Source organism: Cimex lectularius, unplaced genomic scaffold, assembly GCF_000648675.2.
Source record: "Cimex lectularius strain Harlan isolate CLEC.00 unplaced genomic scaffold, Clec_2.1 scaffold32, whole genome shotgun sequence".
Classification (NCBI taxonomy): domain Eukaryota; kingdom Metazoa; phylum Arthropoda; class Insecta; order Hemiptera; family Cimicidae; genus Cimex; species Cimex lectularius.
Window position 1 is genome coordinate 393,458 of NW_019392689.1, and position 12,149 is coordinate 405,606.

A 12,149-nucleotide genomic window follows, 5' to 3' on the forward strand; every position below is an offset into this window, starting at 1 on the left:
ATCAAGTACATTGCATTCAGGCGGCCCAACTTGAAGTTATTTGCACGTCAAAACCCTAGCACTATGGGTTTAAATTAGTTCACTATAGGCTGTTGTACACGATATTTTTCCAGTTAAAGTAAGTTTAAACTGTCACGCGCGATGATGGTTGTTGTTCAACGCGTTCAACCCGTTACACGTATAAGTAAATTTCGAGGTTTTCTGAACCCTGTTCAACATTCAAACTGGCTTCGTACCGAGTAGAACCAACTTATGTAAATGCTAGAAGAGTTGAGTTCGCCCTTTGGTACTTTTTCTACTCCCTGAGGAGGAAAGATTATAACACTGAAAGCTCCCTCTTTATACGTTTGTTCATATGTAAATCCCTACAAGCTTGCTCGGAAGCCCTTTTTAAACAAAATGGCCAAGAACATTGAAGTGGATAAAGAAGAATTGCTGCCGACTTTTTTTCGGAGCGTGTTGTTGAATAACTAATACAAATTCACAGGAAGAAAAGGACGACGTATAAACATCTTGGCCGGATGCTCGCCTAAACTATATTGAACTGTGGAACTTAAAGCGTAAGCGATTTTGTGGATTGAACGTAATATACCCAGGTCTTAAGGAAAAAAATTTAGTTTACCTGCTTTAGCAATCTAGTCATGCGCTTTGATAAGTTTCATTATTTTAAATAGTTTCCATTCTAAAACAACTTAGGAACAACAAAAAAGTAAAAGTATGTTTAATTTAATAAAAGCAATATAAGAATAACGAAATTGCACCCTCGATGACGAAATAGTCTTGCCAAGAACCTGCTTACAGGCGGACCCAGAAACGTTAAATTTTTATTTACATACTTTAAGATATTGTAAATCAACAGTTATCCGTTGTCGTTTAAGATAAGATACTCGCACTGCATCCGCGGGTTCGGCTTACAGTAATTTATTCATTTACATAACCGGCTAAATATGACTGCAGCTGTCGTGATCAATGTATCCCTTATTTAGTACAATGCTTCTCTCGCCTGCATGAATATTAACGAGGTTCGTAAATGATCGTTGCCCTTTGCAATAATGTTATTCTGTAACATTTGGGACAACAAACCACTGTTCGCTGAGTCACATTTCGATAAGATTACCTTTTTCGGACGAAATTATGTAAAACAAGAAAGTTTGACAGATTACATAATTTTAAAAGGCGTGTTGCCTTGACATGCAATTATACATTTGTTTTATGTCAATCGTTGGTAGATTTTATTTTATTTTTTATTTTATTCATTAACACAGTGAAGTGTTTCGGTGATTTAAAAAGCTTTTTGTCCTCAATTAGACATTGTCAATCTAATACACCATAAAAGCTTAATTTTTTAAATTAAATTTTTAAACGTTTTAGATTAGAAAATGAAAACATTGATGTGTTTTATAGTTATTCTCCTCTCAAGGAATTCATTTTATTACGTTCTTGAAGTTAAATTTCATTAAAAGTTTAAAAAGTTACTGATGGCGTAGTCATCTTATGTTCATAATACCAACTACATAAATATTTATATTTTATTAAATTATAATGCAAATTTATTATATTACTTATTTTGTATCCCCTTTTTATTCTTCCTTATTCGTACTCTTCCTTTTAATTAAGGTTTTTAGTTGAGATAAAAAAGTCAGTGTCACGAGCGGGATTCGAACCCACGATCTTCGGGGCTAGATACACCGCTGTTCTACCCACTTGAGCTATCGTGACTTCGATCCACTCGGACACCAACTTCCCATCTCAACCCCACCTTTTGAATTTTCCCTCCTTTTTGCCATTTTTCAAATGTCGTGTAATCTATTTAGCTCTTTTTAACGTTTTCTTTATACATTCCATTGGATTGTACAAAAATTATCACTACATTTTTAATTTTTTTAGGTTTTGATTATTTCTGCTAACCTTAGTAACTTTTTTTTTTTTGTTTCAGATTTAGTTCCAAGACTTTCCCTACAAAACCTCGAGGCCGGCTACCACGGCTTGGTCAAAGAGAATGAGACTATCGTGGAAGTTACGCCCAAAATCCGAGGCGTCGGAGCAAAGATATGCGATTTTCACATCGTCAATAAACACCACGGGGAAGCACCATTCCAGGTAACGAATCTTTCCTTCCTCCTTTTTTAAAAAGATAGTTCCTACTCACAGTAAGTTGTTTTGCAACGATACGGATTTCGAGCCTTTAGCTCATCATCAGGTTTAAGGACTTCTACAACCTGATGAGCTAAAAGGCTCGAAATCCGGATCGTTGCAAACCAACGTACTGTGAGTAGGAACTATCACTTTAAAAAAGGTTTGAACACCACACTCGCTTACCATTTATCATTTCTATCTTTCCTTCCTTGTTGGATTTAAAAAGAACTTAAATTTGGGAGTGAAAAAAAGTTATTGACTCTTCAAAAAAATAAAAAGTGTCAGATTTTGTATAAAATGTTCTCTTTTTGAAGTTTATTTAATTCCGACTTCTCAAGGATTTAGTGAATTTCCAAGGATAATTTTTAGTTTTACATTTTGTTATTCAATTAGGTTTACTATGTAAGAAAAGAAATGTGAAAGTGCGAGCTTTACTACTTTTCTACTTTTTGGTTTAGAGAAATGAGCTTTGAATGGGATATGTTCTGTGACCTCATGGAATCAATCTCCCTTTCGATTTTGCTGTTTCGACGTCTGTAGTACATTTCATTGCTACCTACTTCCATCTATTTATCGACCAATTCACGTTCTTTTCACTACAGATATATTTGACAATGTCATTCATTTAGCCATTTGTCTGAAATCGTCCTTATGTGTTGAAAACGACTAAAATTTGGCCCTGATTACAGAGATTAGTTCTTTCCTTGGCTTCCAATTCTTTTAAGGAGTAATGTTATATCATTATCTGTTTTCCTATAATCTTTTGTGAATAAAACTATGTTGCTTAATGTTCGCCAACACTCTTTGAACGATGCTAAACCCTGAGTTATTTGGTTTTACCATCGGGTGTAATGCGGTTTGGCCGATTTATGTGGGTGTGCGGTCTAAAGGGTGATTCACTGGACCGTCCTGCCTTTAAAGTTCTATAAAGCAAACAATGCTTGACGTTTCTGACCACAGTGCGAAAAGATAAAATCTTTAACAAATCAGTATTATTACCGATGTTTAATTTGGCCTGTACCAGCGTTAAATCAAAGACGTTTCATTTTTCCCTTCGCCCCAATTTATATTTGTAAATGCCCCGTTCTGTTATGTTAAAGCTACATTTACTTTTTAGAAAATCTACTAATCAAACAAAAAATACAAACTGAAGATGAAATACACACAGAAATTACGCAATATATAACGATTATTTATAATTATTATCATAGATATATATTTTCAGATAATACTAAAAGAAGGCGGAGAAGCTGAGTTGAAGGCGCGAAGATCCTTGAATTGTGAGAAAAGAAAGAATTATAAATTCGACATCGCCGCTGTCTCGTGTTCTGGACAACAATCAGAAAAGTAAGTTCTTTATTAGTATCAATTTAGTCACATTATTAAACATTTACACACCCTGAACCGAACCGTAGGTAAATTTTTGAGTACGAATGCATCACTTAATCAAATTATAAAAGATTAATCATAACATGACAAATTTTTAAAATGTCATTCTACATTCTTTATAATGTATGGTGTTTAGTGACCGTTAGCCAATGATTATTTGGAGATCGTGAAGTGCGGTCTAGTGTGACGTAGGTTTTAGAAAAACATTTTCTTTATCACGCCAACGTTTCGATCTTTATTGAGATCATCTTCAGGGCTCAAAGTGTTTGTTTTCCAACAAACGCGGCACTCTCAACACGACACACAAGAATGATACATCTACACGGAAAACAAACACTTTGAGCCCTGAAGATGATCTCAATAAAGATCGAAACGTTGGCATGATAAAGAAAACGTTTTTCTAAAACCTGTGTCATACCAGACCGCAATTCACGATCTCCAAATAATCATTCTTTATAATGCTTAGAACGTTCAAAAAAAAAAAAAAAAAAAAAAAAAAGTACACCAAGAAATACTTCATTAACAACAAAACCTATACAAATTTTGTTTTTTTAGTGGTATTGATTTTGCATTAACTATTTTTTGTTATTTGAATATTAAAACGTTATTAGAAAAGCGTTTTGTTTGGTGAAATCAGATAAGAGGAACCCCCCTCCTCGGTAGAAATTATTATTTCTAGCTTGTTAATCAATTAAAAGTGGCGTTACGAGCTGTAAGGTGAAGGAGCCTTGTACTCACCCTTATAGTGATACCTTGTACCGGATCTTGCTCCTTCAGATTTTCTTCCAAGTACTAGGGCAGAGGATCAATTTCACCTTGGAGTTGTAAAATAAAATAAAGTGAGAAAATTTTCCCCGTCGAAATCCTGGAAGTAGACAAGGATACGAAGTTCAATTAATAATTGTGTTTTAATAGTTAACCTGGCCTCATCCCCGATCTACCTTTTGGAAAGAAAAAAATATATATAAACATGGATATAAGTCTGCCTACTTGATTGTGAGAGCATTATAGACATATGTATATGTATGCTTCTTTAATTGTAATATAAGCATTAAACTAAAAATAAATACATATTTACAAAATTTATATTTTTTAACATTTAAATTTTAGAATATAAAATATATATAAATAGTTTAAAAAATCCATGTATAATATTTTTCGATATCTTCAGGCTTTTACAAAAATAAATTTACCGTTAAGATATTCTATGATTTCATACATACTTAATATTGATTTTTGAAGTAATCGAATTTAAAATTCTTTTACAATGGGCCAAAAAGCTGTGAAAAGAATCATTTATACCTTTTGCGTTCAAATTGGACATAAAATATTTGTTATATTCAGTTATTGTTTGTTGTATTGTTCCGTACAATCAAGTGTAATTCATGTTTTGTCTTGAAGGTAATGATTATCGTTTTAATCATTCTTTGAATATCTGTACAGAACACGGCATGAAGATTGCGACATAATATTTTATAATTTTATTCTTTTTATGTAAGGCCTTGGTTGAGATGAAAAAGTTAGTGTGTATTATCTCTATTAGCTCCGAGTGGTTTGAAGTCACGATAGCTTAGAGCAACGGCGTATTTAGCCGAAGGTCGTAGGTTCGAATCCCGCTCGTGACACTAACTTTTTCATCTCATTCAAGACCTTACAATATTTTTAAAAAATTATTAATTGAATTTGGTCAATTAGACCACTAAACATAATGGATGAATATGGGCGATGTTCACCTCCCCTCTCTAGAAAAACTACTTTAAATTGAATAAACGCCCATTTATTTTAAATGTTCCTTACAATAAAGTGTAATTCATGCTTTGCCTTGAAGGTAATGATTATCTTTTAATCAATCTTTGAATATTTGTACAGAACACGGCATGAAGATTGCGATATAATATTTTATAAACTATTTTTTAATTAATGATGTTTTTATAATAAATTTTTCATTTCTACCCCATGCATATAAAAAATCATTAATTTCTTGACGCCAAAAAGTATTTTTCAAATGATTTTTAAGCCAAAATTCTGGGTAAGCTTTTTGATGTTAAAGGAAGACTTTGAGGGTGTACTTTGTAAGCAAAGTTAACATAAACAAACATAAATATTCTATTTTTCCTGGTACCTGTTTATAGTATGTGCTGTATTTTTGGGTTGTGAAAACAATTATTAAGGAAAAATCTATTCAACATTTCTATCTCATCGATTCTAATGAAACCCCATTCTTGTGCCGCATAGCCCGTAATGGAGCGCATGACAGTGCTGAACACCTGAAACTTTGCAGACAGTGAGAATGTCATTATTTCTAATGAGAGGATAATTAAAACCATATCAAATCAATCAATTTGCTGGGCTCAGTTTTTTCCTCGGATGTGGATTTAAACTAATTTACCCTCAAGTTCGACAATTCGGCATATACAACTAGCCTATTTATCATTGTAAGATTATTGGGTTGTCCGCTAATAAAAATATCATCAGCGTATTCATACTAGCAGTCATGACGCCACCATCCATAGTGGGAAAAAAACCCTAAAAGAATATAAACTTGTTTTCAACCCCATTTTGATTTCAAATTATTTTGTAAGGCCACCCCTCTTTCACATAACATTTCAAGCGTGTATACTGTTTCTTATTATATCACTTTCTTCGAAATTCACAATAAAGGAGTTGGCGGTCGGACGAATCAAAAACATACTTGAAACTTGAATTTTATAAAAAAAAGAATGGGCATAAATATTTTCGTGAGATTTTATTTTATTTTTTATTTTTATTGACGTGCCGGCACAATTTTAATAAAATGTAAACCTAAGATTAAATATATTTTCTGCTGTTGAATGCCCTTTACGATGCCCTTTACCCCTTGCCGTATATAATGGTATAATTTCTAACGAGGGTGTATACATAATAGTTTTTCCAAAACTTTCTGGCGTCATTAAACAAATATATTATTACTATTATAAAAGCTTCATTATTATTCCTGGAATTTTTGAAGTATTGTGTTTGACGAAGTACACGTTCTAGACCGACTGATTACTTAACTTAATGGTTTCTAGTGGAAATAAGTATTCATAAAAAAATTTGATTAGGTTATTTATATACGTGATCCTTTCTACTAACAAATGTGCATAATTTAACAGTGATTTTTCACATAAGAGATTTCTAACATCAATATAACAGTCAAAACATAATGTTGAATTTTTCCCAAATGTACAAGACCAGAAAGTATTTAAATTATGGCCATTAAATACATATATGTATTACAAGTATTAAATAATATAGTCCAATTAATTATTATCTTTATCTAAGTTTTTCGATAGAGATAAAAAATTAGTGTCACGAGGTGTTTCGAACCCACGACTTTTGGCTAATACGCCGCTGCTCAACCACTTGAGCTATCGTGACTTCGATCCACCCGGACATCAATTCCTCAGCCGAAAATCGTTGGTTCGAATCCCGCTGGTGACATTAATTTGTCATCTCAACCAAAAACTTTAGATAAACGGAATAATTAATTGGAATTATTAATATTGTCAATTATGACCACTATGCAAATATGGATTAATTTAATAATCTATGTTTAAGGTATCATTTTATGGACTTTTTAATGAAAGGCATACGGTACCGCTCCCTACTTCAGTCGTAATTTCTTTTTCGAGCTTTCTCTAACAACAATTTTAATAATTGTATAATTTTATCAGTTAAATCATATTTTTGGTGAAAAATAATTCTTTCTGTATAAGTGATATCGGCATTCATAGAAGTTATATCTAAAATTAATGAGTAATACATTTTACACGTATAATTTATTTAGAAATCATTTCCTTTTTTGTTTCAAGATCTGCATGACCTTAACCTTACTTGGATATTTATAAAAATGTTACTAAATATGGAAAGTATGCTTGTCTAAAGATCAGTGTAGGTAAAATATAAATATAGTAGGGTAGAAATTATACTGATCTCATTTCTTTATTTTGGACCTTGTTGGTTTCTTTTCGTATGAAACTTTATATTTTTTTGGAAGCCTTTAAAAATGAATGATTCATAAGTTTGAGTATCGTTTCTCAGGGGGATTCTTCGCATGACTCACATCCTAAGTTTAACTAGTTAAGGTGCATAGAATAATTTTTTTTATAGATTAAACATTTTTGTTTCAAAAACTGTTACTTGTTATTTATATTAATATAGAGTAGGTTGGTTTATTCAAAAACGGGTTGACTTTCATCTGAAGTATACATACGATCTTAGTTGGTATGCACGGCGGCCCGGAAAATCGTAATGCGTGTGGCGTGAAATTTTTTTTTCGGATAGTCATGTTTTATATTCTGCATTTTAGTGGCCATGATTCCTTCCAGCAGCGAGACCGTTTTTGCCAGTAGATTTATTCAATCACCGACATTTTGCAAGATGAATACTAGTTTCCGTACCAGCTTTGTGTTGGCTCGCCCACGATTGCCCTATTAAACAAGATTCTCCAAAAACGTGGACGTGACCGAAGAACAAAGCTGTTTGTAACCATGTCGGGCAATTCCGAATCATAGCCGGGATGTCTCTCCGAATTCTAGATAATTCCGACGTTTTATGTGATTTCATTATATGAAAAATTCAGCATCGACGAGCGGTCGCAATCTCGCCTTTTGTCTCCTACTTGTACTACAAGTCGTAACATACTTTTGCTATTTCAATTATTATTATTATTTTGGTTTCCAAAAGCTTTTGAACTTGCATCTATAAACTTACACTATGGTTAGAGTAGCGGCGTATTGAGCCGAAGGTCGTGGGTTCGAATCCCGCTCGTGGCACTAACTTTTTCATTTCAACCAAGACCTTACATACAAAGAATAATTAATTGAAAGAAGTAATTTCGTCAATTAGACCACTTAACATAATGGATTATAGTTATTATTCACCAAATTTCTCTTGAAATTTTGCGCCGTTTTCATATTTATAATGTTGCTTATTAAATTTCTTTGTAGAATGGCCGTATTTCACGCTTACAAAAGCCTAAAATTTTCTTTTTCATTTTGAAATGTAGTGATGTGGTCTGCTTCTGAGGAACCTGCCCCTTAATCGGTCCTAATAATCCTGATCTCCATACTGCTGTGAGAGTTGCCAGATTGATATAAAACAATGTCATTTTTATCATAAAATTTTAATTGGAAAACGGGTTTTTATGTTTATCATAAATAATTATTCCACATTGTGAAATATACATTGATGACAAAATTAATGCAACATCCTTACATTTTAATGTATTTTTACGTTGTTTGTTCATATTTTGCATGCCGAACATAGTTTGGTTGTAAAAATATGATATTTAAAAAGAAAATTATTATTACCTAATTCTTAAAAAAAAAATTAAAAAAAGTATTTGTCCCCTTTAATATCGAGTATTTATGCCTCTGGAATAACATACTTTAAAAGCATTTGAATTCCTTGGAAAAGATTTTTGATAAACTCCTGAGGAATTCTTTTCCATTCCTCAAGAACAGCCGTTTCTTCTTGGGTGTTAGGATATGAGTTTCACCATTGTACTCATCACTAAGTTGGTCCCGAATGTGTTCAATTGGGTTCGAATTTGGACTTCGAACTGGCCACACCAACCATTCAATTCCAGCCTCATTCAGGTAGTCATCCACAATGCTCTATAGGGCCTGGCATTATCCAGAATTGTTAAGAATCTCACCGATGAGGAGGGCATGGTACTAAATGCTCTTCAATTATGTTTGGTAAGTACCTCTGTGAGGTTAAAGATCTTCCTCGCACAACAATCAATTCTGTGCAGGGGTCCATGGAAATGCCACCCCAGAACACCAATGACCCACTGTGGAAAGCCACCTGAGGAACCATACAGCATGGGGCATACCTTTCTACTGAGCATCCCCAAATGAAATTAGGCCATTCTGAAGATTTGAGGCCAACGCTCACCTCATCTGTAAAAAGAACTTATCCCCAATCTTCCAATGTCCGATTCACATGTTCCCATTTTCTGAGCTGTGGTAAGAAGAGGTCCACGAAAAGAGGCCGGGCCCGTAGGTTATTTTCATTGAGCCTTCTTCGTACAGTCCTGGAGGAAATCAAAACGAACTACGAACTTGTCTTCAGATTTATTATGTCATTTCCCATATTGCTGCAGTTTCGTAGAGCCTGATGACAGATGAATCTATCATCTCTCTCATCCGTAGACCTAGATCGACCTTATGCTTTCTAGTGTGAAGCCCTGTTTCTCTGAAGTGCCGAAGAACCCTTCCTATTGTAGAGAGATTTACACTCAGTCTCCTGGCGACTCGCGCTGGCTCTATTCTTCCTCCAGTAATATTATTACCCTGACACTGTCATACTCACTCAAATACCTGACCGGAGCCATTAAAAAAGGTTTAAGAATAAAAATAATATCAGTGAAATTAATGAAGGAAAAAGATAAACTGAAAACAATCTAGGTGTAGCAGAATGGAAGGGCATAATTGTAATTTTCGTGCAAATAGGATAAATCAGTGCAAAGGTATAATAACAAAATATAATACAAAAGTAAACAAATGAAGTAAACAAAGTATTAGTTACTATTTGTTTTGACTATGATAGCTCCTAATTACTCTCTAACTAATGTGAAAAGATAATGAATTTAATTTTAAACTACATAAATTGAGTGTTGGTTAAATTTGTTCATCAAAATGTAATTCAACACGATCTAATAGATTTAAAAAAGTCATAATTGTATATGCTCAATACTAGTAGTTAATGAAAAACAAACTATAAAAAAATAAATAAAATAAGCAGAGCCCAATAGCGCATATGGTTAATTTGGTGTATCTGTTTTAGTGCGACAGTACATATCACAGTTGTTGACATCAACGAGTACCCACCGGCATTCTTGGAGCCCTCTTATGTTTGCCAAGTAGATGAGGGAAGGCTATACTCTGAAATTGTGAGAGTTGAAGCAACAGACCGTGACTGCACACCAAAATTTGGTGACATCTGCAAGTATGAAATCCTTACTACCGACCAACCCTTTACCATCGATAATGAAGGTAAGTTATTAAAGTCTGAATTTTAAAAACATGAGGAACAAAGATCTTTTACAATAATAGAGATTTTGTAGGTACGATCAGGAACACAGAACCACTTGATTACGAGAGAAGCCATAACCATATTTTATCAGTGGTTGCTTACGATTGTGGAATGAAACAGTCACAGCCAGTCATGGTGACAGTTAAAGTGAACAGGATCTGCAAAGTGGGATGGAAAGGTAGTGTTACATGATAGTAGAATTTACCGTTTGACCTCAGGGGTAACTTTTGTTAAATCTGTCTCGATGCCTTGCAAATAAATTTTAAGGTTCGAAGAACTGCCATGTGCTTGAAAGAGCAGATAGAGTTATCTGATTGGGGAAAATGTCAATACCAGAGGCTCTGATCTCCTTCCCTCTGCCACCCTCCCACCCACCGAACAGTCGGCCCTCCATCCCCACAAAACACACTCAGTTAAGAGATAGAGTTGCAATGATGATGGGAGAACATATAGACCGTTTCGGCCGACCAAGCATGGTTATCTAAAATGTCCTTGTGAAACTTTTATTTTTATCATGGCTTGAAACTTCCTTAATAAAAATGTATCTCTTTACTTAATGCAGATTAAAATAAACAAAACTATTTATCTTGCTCTTTTTCAAAAAATGTTTAAATTTTTTGTTAAAAGTTTGTAATTTATAATCGAACATTATAACCCTTTAATTTAAATTATCTTAACAGTATGGTAGGGCATTTAAATTGTTAAAATATTCTTAATTCTTTAAGACAATTGCCTCTAAATGAACCAACATTCTTGCATAATGCACACACATATGTACATACCCATTTAACTCAGTTGTTCAATACTTCGCTATGCTATGGGAATTATGAAAAATTCAAACAATTGGACAAAACACAACACTTTTTCTAAAAAAATTATTTACTCTCCTTAAAACAACTCCTAATTCTGTTGCATCTTATGACCATGGTAGGCCAGATGTTTTTGTTTACTCTGCAGCTTTATTTTAACTATGTTGTAAAGCTTATGAAACTCCCCAATTTCACCCTTCTCTCATGACTCTCATTATTTTCTTTAAAAAAAAATTGATGAATGGCCCAATCATTACAATGAAAAAACATAATTATTATTTAAACAAACATTATTTATTTATTTTTTATTTATTACAATGTGGTAGGTGAGGGGGTGTCAGTGGCCGCAACGGTTTAGGTGTTGACACGGCACTCATCACTATAAGGCAGTGGTCGGCAAACTCGTCATCCAAAAGAGCCAAATATAAACAAAAATACAAAATTGAAGTTTATTCAGAGCCATTTTTTAAACTTAAGCTTTGCTTTAGTAGACATTTTTATGGAAATAATTAGAATTAAAAGTACACTCTTAAGAGCTTGTCTTCGCTGAATATGTCTTAGTCTAATTAACGGTACATTAAATAAAACTTGGTATCATTCTTATATAAAGATAATATTTATTTAAAAATATAACAAGTTAAATAATATAAAATATTAAAAAAACTACAAATATTCCACTAATGTGAACAATGGCCTTGCATTTCCCTGGAAAGTAGGGGTAAGTCAGGTTTGTATGTTGTTTTTAATTTTAGG

The 12,149-nt window shown here is 33.4% G+C and overlaps 1 protein-coding gene across 2 annotated transcripts in view; it reads left to right on the forward strand.

Moving 5' to 3' along the window:
- Positions 1-12,149, forward strand: part of LOC106665022 (calsyntenin-1) — a 116,331-nt gene that overhangs the window by 95,557 nt on the left and 8,625 nt on the right. For both annotated transcript variants that reach the window (XM_014391151.2, XM_014391150.2), the window contains exons 2-5: positions 1,937-2,100; positions 3,362-3,483; positions 10,339-10,547; positions 10,619-10,765. In XM_014391151.2, the coding sequence (XP_014246637.1) occupies positions 1,937-2,100; positions 3,362-3,483; positions 10,339-10,547; positions 10,619-10,765 (642 nt within the window). The remainder of the gene's footprint in view (positions 1-1,936; positions 2,101-3,361; positions 3,484-10,338; positions 10,548-10,618; positions 10,766-12,149) is intronic.